At 39.7% G+C, this 16,536-nt stretch overlaps 2 protein-coding genes across 2 annotated transcripts in view; both read left to right on the top strand.

The window, feature by feature from the left end:
* The window catches only part of PEAR1 (platelet endothelial aggregation receptor 1), a 32,004-nt gene extending 26,549 nt beyond the window's left edge, over positions 1 to 5,455 (top strand). Inside the window, exons 15-24 of the mRNA XM_053475288.1 lie at positions 11 to 139; positions 463 to 591; positions 901 to 1,029; positions 1,165 to 1,293; positions 1,424 to 1,642; positions 1,919 to 2,034; positions 2,431 to 2,569; positions 2,711 to 2,779; positions 3,299 to 3,511; positions 4,162 to 5,455. Of these exons, the coding sequence (XP_053331263.1) occupies positions 11 to 139; positions 463 to 591; positions 901 to 1,029; positions 1,165 to 1,293; positions 1,424 to 1,642; positions 1,919 to 2,034; positions 2,431 to 2,569; positions 2,711 to 2,779; positions 3,299 to 3,511; positions 4,162 to 4,325 (1,436 nt within the window). The 3' untranslated portion in view covers positions 4,326 to 5,455. The remainder of the gene's footprint in view (positions 1 to 10; positions 140 to 462; positions 592 to 900; positions 1,030 to 1,164; positions 1,294 to 1,423; positions 1,643 to 1,918; positions 2,035 to 2,430; positions 2,570 to 2,710; positions 2,780 to 3,298; positions 3,512 to 4,161) is intronic.
* Positions 5,456 to 8,247: 2,792 nt separating this feature from the next.
* LRRC71 (leucine rich repeat containing 71) lies at positions 8,248 to 16,536 on the top strand. The gene is made up of 17 exons (XM_053475249.1): positions 8,248 to 8,320; positions 11,382 to 11,476; positions 11,613 to 11,648; positions 11,954 to 12,088; positions 12,309 to 12,443; positions 12,624 to 12,699; positions 12,809 to 12,883; positions 13,082 to 13,150; positions 13,566 to 13,725; positions 13,949 to 14,032; positions 14,119 to 14,208; positions 14,447 to 14,575; positions 14,847 to 14,952; positions 15,388 to 15,470; positions 15,703 to 15,811; positions 15,985 to 16,106; positions 16,297 to 16,536. Exons 2-17 carry the CDS (start codon positions 11,401 to 11,403, stop codon positions 16,408 to 16,410), a joined length of 1,599 nt encoding a protein of 532 aa, XP_053331224.1. The 5' UTR covers positions 8,248 to 8,320; positions 11,382 to 11,400; the 3' UTR covers positions 16,411 to 16,536.

The following is a 16,536-nucleotide window of genomic DNA, read 5'->3' on the forward strand; positions in this document are numbered from 1 at the left end:
TCCGCTGCAGAGTGCCCACCTGGACGATATGGCAAGAAATGTGCCCTGATCTGCAAATGCTCCAACTTCTCCACCTGCAACCCTGTCGATGGCTCCTGCAAATGTTTCCCTGGATGGAAAGGAACTGATTGCTCAGAGGGTAAGGAGCATATATCCATGCATTACTAACCAAGGGAAGATCACAAAGTGACCTGCAGACTTTTCCCACGAGCTACTTGATGACATAATTCTTCTACAGGATGCCTCACTCAGTTACACAAATAGCCAGCAATAGGACATAGACTCACTTAAAAAGTCTGGGTAAAGTCCTGTGCCATTAGCCTGCTCTCTAACCATATCCCCCCAAAGCAAACGCATCCCTTTTTTGCCATTTGGAATGTTTGTAGGTCTACGATATCCGATTGATGTCGATGCTAGGAGAGGTTGTGTGGATCATGTAATGCTTTCTCTCTCTACAAACAGCCTGCGTTCAGGGATTTTGGGGCAAGGATTGCGCCAGCATCTGCTACTGCCAACACGGAGGCCATTGCAGTCCGTCGGACGGGGGGTGCACATGTTCCGCGGGATGGACCGGGAAGTCCTGCTCCGAAGGTAGGCTTTTTTCTCTCTTCTCGTCTCTGCTCACAATAAACATTCATTGCATGTGCTAGAGAATGCAGGGATCGCACTGGCAGCATTGTGCAGAATCCTTCCATATTATACATCTAAATCTATCAATCCCCTACACGTCTAGCTGTTTTATTCTGGAAACATGTATAAGAGATGAACAAGTAGATGGCCAGAGATTTTGTCTGGAGCTTTTATCAGGCATTTTGTTATTGAGGAATCGAGTGTATAAGATGAGAAAGCCCAGCAGTGGCTTTACCATAATGTAGCTCTCTCTGTGTTTCCTGCGAGTAGCCTGCCCTCTTGGGACATACGGAGAGAAGTGCATGCATAAGTGCAAGTGTCAGAATGGTGCGGAGTGCGATCAGATCACTGGGAAGTGCGTCTGTCTCCCTGGATATCACGGGCCCTTCTGCGACTTGAGTAAGTGAGCGGCGTATAAGCATACTCCCTTAAGCATTATTGGGGGAAAACGGGGTGAAGTTAAAATGTTTGCAGCCCTCTAATGGGCTCAATGGTTTCATGACTGAGTGACCCTATCTACGTTTCCTTCCCCAGAGTGCCCGGCCAGAACCTACGGGCTAAAATGCCACCAAGTGTGTGAATGTCTTAACAATGCCACCTGCCACCATGTCACCGGCAGCTGCCAGTGTGACGTCGGGTGGTCCGGAACCCACTGCGAGAAAGGTAGGTACGCGCAGTGCCACTTTGGCTACGACCAATACCAATAACCATTACACATGGTTTATGATGGAACTAGTGATGCTGACCCATGAATGCAAATTAAAACCAAATTGTCTGCATTCTTTCTGCCCAGCCCTTAACGTGGATGTGCCCTTTACTATGGTACCGAAGACATCAATGGGCACGGACTCTCTTGGACCCATGTTTGGCATCATCGCCCTGGTCATCTTGGTGGTGGCGCTAATCGGCTTCTTCCTGTGTTATCGACACTGGCAGAAGGACAAAGAAAGCCGCAGTCTGGCCGTGGCCTACACCGCCACGAGACCTGCCAGTTCCGTGTATGAAGTGCCTGGTAAGTAAACACGTCTTAGAAACATAAGGCAATGCAGCCTCTCCCATCTTGGATTGGCTGTTGGACCGTTCCCATATTCTATGTTTCTATAGCTTTACTTTACAGAACTGGTAAGTGGAACAGCAGAAGTGGTAGAAGCCATTATTTCTTTTAATATATGCTAAATTCTACATGGTCCCCATCTGACCAGCAGATTTCCCTTGTCCCTTTGTATTAAGTCGTAATTATTTTGTATATTCTGTGCAATTCAGTGCATTTACTGTGGTTTTTGGGCAGATGTTCCACCCGGCTACACGCACTATTACTCCAATCCCAGTTACCATACGCTGTCCCAGTGCGGTCCCATCCCTCCACCACCTCCATTAAATCAGGAGAGACCCGGCTCTAAGAAGGTAAGAACGAGCTTGGTAGTAGAATTCATTTGGTTGCTACTCCTACCCAAATTCTTACAAAGCCATTAAACAGAAGGTGTCCCTTACTTAAAAATAAGTAAAAATAAAGAATTTCATGTCAAATTCCAATACTTTCAGAATTCTAGACACTGGCAGGGGGTGACTTAATGACATCCTCATCCTGACCATGTTTCATTGTGAAACAATCAAGACTTGGCCCTAGTAGTGGCCACCCCAGTGGCCTGAGTTGCTAAATGTCCTTTAAAAAGCATTTAGTATTGTATCATTTTATACAGAATTCTTCCGCTGCCTTACGACGTATTAAAAGCGCATCAAAGCCAGGGTACACCGAATTCCACAACAACGTAACCTCCATTAATGACTATTTTATCCCAGAATGTAATCCGTAACCCACACTTCTCCAAAGTGAAGAGCACGGACAGAGAGCGACCAGGAGCCTGCGGGCCGGATTTTAATGCCACGTTACCCGCGGACTGGAAACACCAAGGTGGGCCGCTGAACCCAAAAGACCAAGGTAAGTGAAAATCGTTCGAGAAGCACTTTAGTGATTATCCCCCAAGTGCTTTCATTTGTTTAAATGATGGCTCTTTTGTTTCAGTTTACTAAATGTTATGTTGTTCTTTATTTTGTACTTGTTATCTCAATCTGATCTTAGGAGGCTACAGGGTGGATAGAAGTTACAGCTATAGTAACAGTGTGGGCATCTACTACAACAGGGGAAATGGTAAGTATAGAAAATATGACGGTGACGGTTTGTTTTAGAGAACCAACGCTACCAACAGCTAGTCTTCCATTCACACAAAGCTACTGTCCTGTTTATATCGCCACTCTCCATCACTTGGGTAGCCTGAGACAGTCATAGTCTTTAACGTTAAGGGACTGTGGTAGTCGTAGAGTTTCCCCGCTGAGGAATTAGTACTCATTGTTGACCACCTAACAATCCTGAATTGAAACAGAAGCTGTATTATATATTAAAATACATTGTATAAGCAAAATAAATCTCAGAGGTGTTCATAGGACCTTCAGTGATAAATTCCAGGCTACGATGAACTTCATAATGTTTTGGGCTCCTCTCTGACCCGCGCCAGTTTGAGAACAATTATGTCCAAAACATAAGAGAAAATCAGGAGACAAGAACATGTGTTCTTGCAATTTACCCCCCTCCGAGTTAACATATAAATAAAAAAATATTGATGAACCATCATCTTTGTTCTTTTTTTTTTTTCTTCTTTCTTCGTTCTAGATTATGTCAAAGATTCAACTCTGAGCACAAGCAACAGTTCATTGAACAGTGAGAATCCTTATGCCACCATTAAAGATCTCCCAATGCTTCTGGCCAGGCCCTCGGAGGGAAACTACATGGAGATGAAGTCTCCGGTGCATCGAGAATTGTCCTACGCGGAGATCGGTCTCTTTGATGAAGATGCCATGTACGAGCAAGACCAAAAAGAAGAAGGTAACGTCCACCAGACAGGTCAAGAGGCCTGATGGATTGTATTTTTAAAATGGAGTCTTAATGGACCTCTTATTGGGCCAATGTCGGAAAAAAGATGTCAGGTTTCATGAACTTTCGGGATCTTAGTCTTTAGTTTCCATCTGAAAAAGATCCCTGATGCACCAAGCGCTCACCTTTTACCACATGGCCCAATAAAAGGTATCAAGTTCAACTTGGTTTGTCTACATGCGTCTGGGGTCAAAGCCCTTATCTCGGCAGCCATTATGAATAAATGTTTATCTACAGACACGTTACTGCCATTAAAAATAAGAGTTAAATATTTTAAGCGCTTGATTTGATTAAAAAGTTTTGTCACATTAGTTTTTGCATGTATTTTGCTTTCCTTCGGGTATCTGGGTTAGCAGTTTTATTTCACTTTGATGTGTTTGACTGACGTCTGTTTAAATACACATTTTTAATAATTAGCCTTTTTTTAAACTAGTTTTATCATCTATCCATGTTTTACGGAACAACAACTCCTTGTGGACACCCCTGTATCTACAAGCGTGGGTTTCCTACCAATGACTTCCTCCTCTTTTAATGTGTGTGGTTACCAATGGTTCCATTTTTTTTGAAGAATTCATTACATTTGCTGTCTTTTAATTTCCCAGAAAGTTTAGTTCGAGGAGCAGGGGTGATGACCAGCAGCCCGAGAAACAGTGCCACGCCAAGCCATTACGACTCGCCCAAGAACAGCCACATTCCCAGCCATTATGACATGCCCCCCGTCCGTCAATACCCTCCTACACCTCCAGCAAAGCGCCAAGCCCGATGAGGACGTATTATTATAACATTTGTTTTTTCTTTATGGACTTCAGGAGTCGTTCTTTGGACCTAAATGAGAAACGGAGTCTCTGCCCAAGCTGGACTTTTAGGGGCATGTGTGTTACTTTGTTACTGGGAGAAAAAAATTATTTTTCCACATCTGTTCTATGGAAACTTAGAATCGGATCTTTCCAAGGAGAAATAATAGATTTTGCCAAACTTGATTTTTGAGTAAAACGGCTCAATTTCACTGTGAATTAAAACAAGGAGGCAGAATTTTTTTCCTGGATAACTTGGGTGTAAATATCGTAGCATAAGCCAGTTTATAAGCAGCTGGCTGGTTGCCGGCGTATGGAAGGACCACTCTTGAGAAGTTGTCTGTGGTGTTTAATACAACAGATGATCGTGATTAATAATCAGGACTGAGGAATACAACTGTGCTTACTAAACTATCTATATTCCGTTAGGTGGCCCAGAGGTATTATGCCACCCCATAAAAATATAAGAACCTTTCCAGGACAGGAGAGACATTGAAAATAACTATCCACGGACTCGGGAGATCTGATTTTCCATTCTTGGTCTTGGAAAAGCTACAGAACTAATAAACCTCTGTTAATGCAGAGCCAGGCTGACCAAAGTTACTCTTAAAATGTCCAACAAGGGCAAGGAAGAATTTCCATCCAGCCTGGAAAGCAATAACATGGTGGAGGATCCCATGTTCCTAAGCACTCTGTTGCATTTCTCTCGTCGCCAGTTGGAAGACTATATGGGCCCTTTTTGCCATGAAATCGTGTATTTCTTGAGTTTATGCTAAAGAGAAATGGTTGCAGAAACTCTTAACACTGGTGGTATAGCACAGAACCTGGTAGGTCTGGGTCGACCCTCGTTCTCCTGCTCTTCTGAGTTGCAAGGGTCACGTATCGGTGTGGTTGCCGGCAAAAGAAAAGCACTACAAAGCTAACACATTGCTAACACAAACATAACACATGTAAGAGGCTACGAAGAGACCCATGGGACCCTGTCCAGTCACAGCCATGTCACACCAATGGACTGATACATTATTAAAGTTTAGTTTGTTCCTGGGAAGCATTTGCCTCCACTGTACTACCATTGCAGTCCTCTTCTGTAACAGTTTACAAACAGCACTTGATACGTTCGTTATAATGTTTTTAATACTTGTTTCTACCTTAAAAAAAAAAATACTTGTGGAGTCAAGTCGTGTTGATTCTTTTTACACCTTTAACTCAAGGAGACTATTTACGGATTCAGTGCAGACATTAAATTTGATATTTACTAATATGGATTCCGAAATCAATACCCAAGATGGAAAAACAAACATAAATCTATAACAATGATTCCTGATCTGTGCATTCTACTTAGTCCCAAAGGGCATCTCTCTACACATACACGCCAATCATTGATAAATGCGTGGGAACCCAATGCCCAATTTCAATTCTCAATTCGGATGGGTTCCTTAAAATATACAAGTGATATCATTATGTTTGTGGGAATGCATCATTTTTTTTATGGGAATGCACCCTTGGTTGGGTGAGGTTCATAAGATTTGCCATATAACAAAGTGTTTTGCTTTACCAATCCATAAGAAGTTTGTGCCATAGAGGTTAGTGTTGTTTGGAATCAGCCCAAAACTCAGTATATTTCCCAAATCCTAAAAAAACAAGGCGATAAAGATTCCAAATGTATTTCCAAAAAAATTAGATGAGATATACCTTGGGCAGTCAAGCATGTTAATTAATTTATTTATTTATTAAAGAGGTGAAATGTGGTAGAACAGCCCCCTCTGCTTGTAAAATGACACAGCTGCAAGCGTCGGAGAATATACTGCACCATGGGAACGATTTACCATGTTATATAAAACCAACGATTTACCACTTTATATAAGGGCTCAACTGCAAAAAAAAAAACGGAAGGGACTCAAAATAAAACACATTTTAGGAAAAAACAGAGGCGACATAACTTAATGTTGATGGAAAACACAGCATATGTCAGTGTTAGGTCTCTAAATATTGCATAAGACACAACTCTGCTCATCCACTGGCACATAGATACACCCTTTGTTACAGACACGGTCGCCGCTGATAAATAAAACATGCAACTCCTTATGCGGCAAACAGACAACGTTACCTGAAAGGGGGCAAATACTCATATACTATTACCCCAGGCTCTGATGGTTTACCACTGGCCGCTGTCTGCCCTTAGTAAGTCCCAGAACTATATCATTTTGCCCTTATCCAGGGCACTACCTGAATATAGTCTCCCCTGGGGGAATTTCTTTATTGGGTAACAAACTTCTATCCTCTTGCCCCAGGCCAGGTGGTATTTCCAGGAAATGTCCTGAATCTAAAGGGGACACTCCAAGTGATCTACCTCTACACACTTACAGAAAACTACAATTACCTTTTCCGCGCAGGATGACGTCTCTCGAAAGATGGAGGAGGTGAGTCCAACAACCTGTGGTTCACAAAGGTAAAAATGATGGTGTGAGTTATCTCATGTGCTAGAAACAATGGGCCCCCATTGGGGTTACGGAATGAGTCTGAGGGCAAGTGTCACATGTGGTCAAATCAGTAGGAACATTCCTTTGGTTGCTATGGTGATGACTTCATATGAGGAACATTGCCCCCAAAGTGAGTTTATGTCATAAATTTACTTAGGTCCTTTGCTCAGCTTTCGAGATTTCTGCAGGGTGGGTTCAAATAATACAAACAATACTAATATTAATAATATTAATAACATTACTACTTATAACAATAATAATACTAATACTAATAATTATACTAACAAACAATAATAATACTAATAATAGTAACAACAACAATACTAATATTACTACTTATCATAACAATACTAACAATAACAATACTAGTAATAATACTAATAATACCAACAAAAATAATACTAATAATACTACTTCTAACAATAATGCTAATACTAACAATAATACTAATAATAGTAACAATAATAATAATACTATTACAAACAATAACAATACTAATATTACTACTTATAATAACAATAATAATACTAACAATAACAATAATAATACTAATAATACAAACAATACTAATATTACTACTTATAATAGCAATAATAATAATACTAACAATAACAATACTAATACTAACAATAATAATATTACTAATAATACTAACAATAATACTAATATACTACTTATAATAACAATAATAATACTACTAACAAAACTAACAATAATACGGTAATACTAACAATAACAATACTAATATTACTACTATAGTAACAATAATACTAATAAAACTAACAATAATACTAATAGCAATAACAATACTAATATTACTACTATAATAAAAATAATAATAATAAAACTAACAATAACAATACTGACAATGACAATACTAATATTACTACTTATAATACTAATACTAGACTAACAATAATACTAATACGTATACTAACAATAATAATAATAATAATACTATTAATAATACTAACTATAATAATACTACTACTAATAATAATAATGACAATAATTATAACATTGATAATACTAATATCAACACTAATAATACCAATAAAAAAGGTATATTTTTCATTTAATTGCATTATATAAAAAATGCCCCCTGACTGGAGGTGACGTTTTGCTGCCATGGGGAATAATATAGCAGCATATATTTATACGGTATATATATATATGTATAAGTGACCCGTAATACTATGTATAAGTGGCCCGTAATACAGTTTACGTACAGCATTCCCGCGCGCGTGAGGTATGAAGTAAAATTTCGGTAAATGAAAAATCCTGTCAGAGGCGCGCTCATTCCCGGCCCGCGCGCCAGCTAGGCAAACCCCGCCCCGTGAGAGCTGATTGGCTGCTGTACGCAGAGCTTCTGTCATCTTCACGCCGCACACTCGCTCGCTACCATGGCGACCGAACGCCGAGGCCTGGCATGGTTACCATGGTTACCGGACGCCGCTGACCTAACGTGGGAGCTGCTGATATTCTCGGTAATCATAATATTATTGTTATTATTGTTATAATTATAGACGGGTAACGCACAGCACGGAGCGCACATATACAAGAACGACAGCAAATACTAGCTCTTCTATGCCCCATCGTGAAGCGCTACGGAGTATGACGGCGCTATAAATAAATAATGATCCTCTCCGTTTGCTGAGGTTTGTTTTATCTGAGAGTGTAACTACTTATTTTTTTCATATATTGCATTATTGCCTTAAGAATAAAACTGATTTATTGATTATTTATTATATTTATTGTTGTCCTGGTTGCTTTATAGGTATTTATTTAAGCAGAAAATAACTAGAATGTATCTATTATTTGTATTATTATTATTACCATTATTATTAGTAGTAATAATAGTATAATTATTATTGTAAGTAACGATTGTGTAATTGTATTAATAATAATAAAACAAATAAATAATAACTATATTTGTATGATTAGTGGTTTTAACCCTAGCTAATTAACCTGGTCTCTTAAAAGGTTAAAATATTTTTTATTAATTTATATTATTTAGTTACCATGGGGACTGCTAAACATTTTGAACTTCCCCAATCTGCTGTTTATTAATATTGCTTCTTTTGTTTATTTTAAATACAAAATGCCACTAAATTATATATTTTAAGGCATTTCACACTTCCCAAATGTCTTATTTGTTCCCCAGAACTTTATTGTTTATTGCTAAATTAATTAAAGAATTGTATTGCGATTTAAAATATTTTATAAATAATTACAAGAGAGGAAAGATATAACATTAGTAATTTTATTTTATAAATAATAAGGAGAAAAAATATATATAATATAAAAATAATATAAAAATATAATATTCCCTGCACACACAAAAATACTGTATATAACAATTGATGATGTCATAAGCAGATTCTATGGTATCACAGGCATTCAAAGTAATGGTGCTGAAAGAAGACACAGTTGAAACAAACGGATATGATGTCATCACGTGTACTTAAGGCTGTGATGCTGAAGGAGTCATTACTCTTAAACCTTCAGACAGAGGCTCTGTTTAATTGCTGAAAGTTCAGTTGAGTTTTTTGCTGCTGTGTCTTTACACAACCATGAAAAACTCAAAAAAAAAACGTAAAAAGACTCAGAGGGAGAAACAGGAGAGTGAACGTGGAAGACGTAGAGAGGAGGAGATAAAACGACGTAGAGGTAGCACTGGTGAATATGGACTTGAGAGTACTCTTCAAGAGTTGGATGAGAACGTTCTTCCTTGTACCAGCCAAATGGCTCTTGGACCAACTGGTGCAGGACCATCTGTAGGAACCTCAAGCGCAAATGTAGGCAAGAAAAGAAAAAGAATGGAAAGCCAACGACAGAAGGGGAACCAGGCCACAAAGACGAGGAAGGAGACTAAAAGGGGCGTTAAACGTAAAGCAGTAACAACGGAGAAGCATGGAGATAGTAAGAGAAGCAGAGACGAAGCTGGCTGTCGATCATCACATTCTGACCTTTCTGTGGAGAGGCTTCTCTTCCACAGCCTATTGGGGATGGGAAGCTATGGCAAGGTCATGCTGGCTACTGACATCCCTAGCAAAAGATTTGTGGCCGTTAAAATAATAACGAAGAAGACTCTGGTAGAGGACGACAAGGACAATACAATGGTGGAAAGGAGGGTCTTAGAGTCGGCCTCGGGATGTATGTTCCTGACCCACATGCATGCAGCCTTCCAAACCAAGGACTGTGTCTTTTTTGTGATGCAGTTCTTAAGAGGAGGAAGCCTTGACAAGTTTTTGACTGCGCATGGCAGACTTGAACTCAATACCACCAAGTTCTTTGCTGCTGAGATGGTGTGTGGTTTGCAGTATCTGCACGATCGAGGTATCATCCATCGAGACCTCAAGCCAGAAAACATATTATTGGACAGCGTCGGCCATATCAAATTAGCCGATTTTGGTCTGGCAGCTGAAAACCTGTTTGGAAATAAGATGATTAAAGGGTTTGCGGGCACGGCGGGATACATAGCACCAGAAATGTACCAGGGTAAGAAATATAATGCTTCTGTAGATTGGTGGTCCTACGGTGTTATTCTATATCAGATGGCCACCGGAGACTTGCCATTTTACTGCGGGTCAGTATCGAAGAAGGCGGCCAGATCAGTCACCAAAGACACTCCACCTTATCCTGGATTTCTCAGTCCTGACACTCGAGACCTCCTAGAAAAGATGCTACGAAAGACACCGTCCATAAGATTAAGAGAAGCTGCCCAAATCCGCTCGCACCCTCTTTTTCAGCTTATTGATTGGAAAGAGCTTGAGGCAGGAAGATCAGCTCCCCCATTTGTCTTACCCCTATCGGAGGAGAGCTTTTCACAGGCAATCAGAGAGGTTAAAACATTTCCATCTATCGAGGTCCAGGGAAACCCCATTGGATCAGAAGATCAAAAATTTTTCGGTGGGTTCTCCTTCGCTAGTACCCATTGGAACAACGCAGCATCTTCTCATTAACATCTGCAAAGCCCATCTGGTTGCGTTGAACCTGTGGAAGAAAGACCAACCTGCTACCAAGCTCTAGATCCAGAAGATCGTCGTTGTCTGTCTTCTTAGAAGTTCACAAAATAAAATTCTAAAAAACTTCAAATGATCTGTGCTTTCTTAGTGATAAGTAGTTTAATTAGGTTGTGTTCTAGGTTGAGAAGGGAGATACTTACTAATAAGGGAGAAAAAACATAAAACATTTATTTTTAAAGGCAATGGAGTGCGTTATAAAATAACTAAAATCTTGCATATAATATGGACATGTTCCACTCGGTTTAGCGAGTGGGTGCATATTGTACCAAATACAAAAGAACATGGTTATATATTGAGTTTTCACGCAACTTTAGTCTTGAATTTGGAGTCCATACTATACATGGGTGTGTTTTATTCTCGAAAGCTCAAGGAAGCCCTCAAGGTTTACCAATGAGAGCCAAATCAAGGCTTGCCAACAAGTTCTGGCTAACGGTTTGGGAAACGAGGAGGTTAAGGGCATTTTTGGCCATTTGAGGTGTTGGGATGTTTGAAACCATTCGGGCATTTTTTTATCTTTTAGGATTATCAAAAAAATCACAATGGGTAAAAAGACAGAGAAAGGATCAAAGGATAAGAATGTTGTTGGAAGCAACGACGACGATTCAAAGAATTCAGGTAAGGCAGCAGTTTAACGTGGGAGCTGCAGATCTAGTCACTGAAGATCTGACTTCTGAGAAGTCACTGAAGTAGATTTGTGATCCAGTTCTTATGGGAGCTTCCAGTGATAACATTTTTATTTTTTTATGTTTAGCTGTTGGTTTATTGGACAAGACACTGCTGTCCCCTGGTACGTAAAGCTTCGGTCACGTCTGGGTGTCCTAAAAAGCAAAATAGATGCCTTTCCAGAGCTACAGCTACCGCTATGGTTGAGAATTACCACTGGGATCCTCCTATGTTATCCAATAATGTTTTAATAGGAAGCATTTCGTTAAAGCCATCCTGACAGATGAGTCTTGTTAATTGTCCTCCATGTTTACACTATCCTATCTCGAATGACACATATTTAATAATAATTGTTAATAAGATTTTTTTTATTCTTTTGACCAAACTGTGCTAAATTTTACAGACAATGTTTCTTTTTTTTCTCCTTAGAGGATTACCAATGCACTGGTAACCTGGATGAAGACTTTACCGAGCTGTGCTGCCGCGTGGGTTATACTGAAATCCCCAAAATTATTGCATGCTCAAACCCTCCCGGTACACCAGCATCTGAGAAAACAAGTATGGGTGAGCAGAGCTCTCATCGTCTGCTCCACCAGACCACCGTGGTTCAGAGTCAAAAGTAGACAGACATTGAATTTTATCTTCTTTCCGTCTTGGTAGTTAATTAGTATGTAGGGGTTACGTGGTGATATGTTGAAGGACATTACATCAAGATGTTTAAAACCTTCACATTGTGCTCACGGGATTTTAGGTCCAGGATGCAATGATTTTATCTTCCCGGCAGATGAATCTGAATGGAACGCTGACGGCCAGGCCGGCTCGGTCCACAACGCAGAAAGGTTTTCCTACTTCAGACCAAAGATCCGCGTGGAACTGGAAAGTGAAGATGCAAAATCGGTCAAAGAGGTCTCTGTTCGAGGTGCGATATATTCACACGTCGGATAACATATAACATATTCTTTCTATATGTTAATATTAAATAAAACACATTTAATATATCATATTAATCATAAGTCACAAGGCATCTTTTGAAAACCTGCTCATCCAGAAGGAATGCGTCACCAATGAATATTACGCCAGTTTATTCTTTTTGTCACAGGATGGAAGATCGATGATAAAATGATGGGAGTTTTTGCTAAATGTCTGCCGGCACTGACTGATTTACATGCGATCAGGTGAGGAGACGCAGACACTTGTGGAACATGTCCGTGCATCATTATGCTCAAAGTCGGAGGCGGACTTATAGTCACAGTGTAATAGTTGACCACTTGTATGTCATTACAGCCTTTGGAATGTCGCTCTGACAGACAACACCTTCTCCTCATTCGTCTCCATTCTCCAACAATGTCCTAATCTCAGGTATGTAGATACTGTTATAAAATAGCACTTATAGTGGATAAACAAAGCTCCTTCTACAATGGTCTTCACGAGCCTCTAGAAATGTGCACAAGTTTGGAATGACCTAGATCTAGAACGTTGTTCTAGAACTGTTCCTTATTTATATAACCTAATGTATGTATGTGCTAATGGAATGTGTTTTCTTCTCTTTGATGCCAGGGTGGTTACGCTGGAGGGGAACCCCTTACCTGACCAGTCCTATTATAAACTGATAACGGATGACTTGCCGTAAGTTACCGTAAATCTTTTTTGTGATGTAAACGTGGTGATGGCCAAGACTTTTTGTGCAAAAAAAATTGGAGTTTACATTGGACGAGGCTCTAGAATTATCAACATGAGGATAAACCAAGCAATTTTCTCCTGCTTATTAGTTGAAAAACCGAGCATCAAAATGATGCTGGTGGAGTAATTACTCCTCGAACTGTATTTCTTATCAAAGCCATGCAGCTGCTCACAGTAGCCTTATGTTTACGATATAATAATAAAAAGTCTTGTACATAAAAGATATTGTTTTATCTGCAGTTTTCTTAATGTCTCTCGTGACATATATCAATCTACTGTTGGCAGTAATTTAGCATTTGATTTTATGTAGAAGCCAAACGTGCCATTTTTTTTCTTGAATGTTCCCTCCGTGGCGATCCAGGCTGACTCATGTATCCCTACGTAACAATAAAATCGATGACGAAGGAGCCAGACTGCTCAGCCAAGCTCTTCAAAACCTCAAGTTAACCAACAAGAACCTGGCATCGCTGAACCTCGGTTATAATCACATCTCCGACGTGGGAGCGTGTCACATTGCAGAGGTAAGGGAAGGATTGGGTATCTTCCCAAAGAGCAAAGATACATCTCCTGAGCATAAAAAGGCAATTTATTTTTTTATATTATATATTTTTATATTAAGACAAGGATTTATGTTTCTTTATAGGGGTATTTAGCCAAAAACTGCTTGCAACTTTTGGAATTTATAGATTTCTAATTGTTTTTTGGCTGTTGAAGTTGAGGGTCATCTGTGTTATTCTGTCTCAGGCCTTAAGACTGAACCGCTCGCTGCTCTCACTGAACCTGTCCAGCAATCGAATAGGAGATAAAGGCGCTCTTGCCTTGGCCGAGGTTTGTAATGTTGACGACCCTCTGCTGTTTGAAAACAACAGTTGCATAGTTTCTTAAAATCCTTTCTAAAAAAAATTGTTTTTTAGATCCTGGGACATTTTGCGTTAAATCACAAAGAGATTTTGGAAAGGAGGAGATTGTTACTTGAAAAGGAAAGTCAAGAACATCCAAGATCAGTAAGTGTGCCGTGTAAGAATTCACAAGTTGCTGCTGAAACATAAATCTGGGCTCTATCCAAAGATATTGGATTCCATAACTTATTAAACTAATTAAAACGTATTAAACTAATTAAAGTGTTGGGAAGGACTTAAGGACTGGAGATGGAAACCTGTAGTCTAGAGGACTGAGTATCAGATAAGTTGCATTCTTTGTGGCAGAACCCGGCACATGTCCCATAATCTTTTCTGCTCACAGCCTGGCACCTCACGACATGGAGACCCCAAAAGCGATCGGCCACAAAGCCACCAAAGCAACAACGTTTCTGACAAAACACAAGTCGCCAAGACAAGCAAGAGTACTGTAAAGAAAAAAGAAAAGGAAAAGGTGAGGTGAGGTTGATTGTGTTCCTTCACAATCCGTGTTTTATCTTTAAAACATTTAATATAAAATTCTAATATGGATACATCCTCTTCACTGACTGACATGCACTGATCTGCAACTATTCACTTACCGTCTTCAAAGTTACTTTTAAGTCTTTTTCTTATATTGGCTGAGAGTGTTGAGTAATGGCAATGTTCCCGTCAAAGGCAATTATCTAGACAAAGAGAGTGACATTCTAAAGGATTTATTAAAAAAATAACTCCAATTGTCACAGGATCCTCCAAGGAAGGAGGAGAAGTCAGTGACGAGCACCCAGCCAAGTGGCACGTCTAGTCAAACTGGGGCGGTCAAGAAAGAAGACGCAAAGCCACCCAAAAAACGTAAGTTCTGAGTAGAAAATAGAGTTGGCTATTGGGAGGCTTAGAAGTTCTGAATTTTCAAAGATTGTCAACATAAGAGAGGATTCCTTGCACGGTTACCAGCACAACACTTTTATATACACCAATCCAAATTCCAAGTATAAGAGGGAAGTTTATTTCAAAGGAGGAGAAATGTAAGCCCATAATCTAAAACTAGAGGGTCAGAAGCTTATATGCAGTGGAAGGAAGTCTTACTTCACTGATATGGTTGTAGGTAAGTGGAACAGCATTCCAGCAGAGGTTGTAGAGCATAATATGGTAGAGGCTATGTTGACTGAATAAGTTTTAAGGATTTTACAGTAGACACAAAGGGCAGTGTCAAATCCTGTGTTTCTATGTTCTTGTATGTTCAATGTATTCTATGTATTCACTATCGTTGACTTCCTGTTTTGACAGAATTGGCCAATCCTGACCCCAAAAACCAGCGAGGAAAAGGAGTTAAATCTGCAACAAAACGTGTCCCTTTGACAGAGCAAGAAGTGAGTTGGTAGAAACTTTATATTTTGCCAAATTTCAGTACTCACAAGCTCCTCTATTAAATATTACACTTAACTATTACGGGGACCGTCTACTGGACAAGAGCCCTACAAAGCATTGATAATACCTGCGTCCAAGCCACTGGGATATTTGAGTGACGGTAAAATTGTTTGAGGATATTGCGAGACCTTTCTACAAACGGTTGTCAATACATTTTTATTCCTTGTGTTAAAGCAGACTGAACCCACTGAAGTGACAAACCCCTTACTGGAACCAACAGAATCTCAGGATGGAAAGATATTTCTCCCCGGAAACAAAGTCCTGATCAACCTAAACCTTTTAAGTGAGTTTAACTGTGATGCCGTTTTGCTTGGAACATCAGAAAAGGGCTAAGATTAATTCTCTTTCTTTCTTAAATCTTCACTCTTTGGGTGGCATCAATCTAGACCGTAGGCCTCATGAGACAAGGGATAGAGGTGCCTTATTCTAACATGGAACTTTAAACCTTGTCTCCAGGAAACAGGATCTCAGAAGAAGGCCTTAAAGGTTTCCTTGCGGCTATAGAGACCCAGGTTGTAGAGTCTAAACCGGTCCCAGGCACCAAAATCCAAACAGGGCTGCTTCGTCTGTCTATAGCGGTAAGTTTGTCCCGCTAATGGCCTACTAGCTTGTTTCCATGGAACCTGTAAAAGTCATCATGTCATGTGTTTACCTATAAACATTTTTTGCACACGTTTTGGATTGCTTAAATATTGAATTTAGAATCTAAGAGGTGAATCTTAAACAAAGACAATTTTACTAGAATCTTTTTTTTTTACCTTATTCCAGAGAAACAATTTCTCACCAACTAGCCCGACATTCATAAAACTGCAGGAAATAATGTTTACCAGGGACCCGATGAACAAGTCATCCGCTACGTCTGTGGAGGACCACATCGCTTAATAGGAGAAAACCCCTTTCTAAGGAATGGTATGATCCACAAACGTAAAAGACGGCCAAGGGCTTCAAGTTACATCCAGAGGAGTGCATCGAGTCCTGGTGCACACAGTAATACACTAAATGTCTGAT

The sequence above is a fragment of the Spea bombifrons genome, chromosome 9, assembly GCF_027358695.1.
Source record: "Spea bombifrons isolate aSpeBom1 chromosome 9, aSpeBom1.2.pri, whole genome shotgun sequence".
NCBI lineage: Eukaryota > Metazoa > Chordata > Amphibia > Anura > Pelobatidae > Spea > Spea bombifrons.

What these genes read in the sequence shown, in the direction of transcription:
- LRRC71 (XM_053475249.1), top strand. Translation starts at nt 11,401, where the DNA reads ATGGGTAAAAAGACAGAGAAAGGATCAAAGGATAAGAATGTTGTTGGA. An exon ending in CGCAAAGCCACCCAAAAAAC is followed by an intron (nt 14,953 to 15,387) that starts GTAAGTTCTGAG and finishes CTGTTTTGACAG; the next exon opens with AATTGGCCAATCCTGACCCC. An exon ending in GATCAACCTAAACCTTTTAA is followed by an intron (nt 15,812 to 15,984) that starts GTGAGTTTAACT and finishes CCTTGTCTCCAG; the next exon opens with GAAACAGGATCTCAGAAGAA.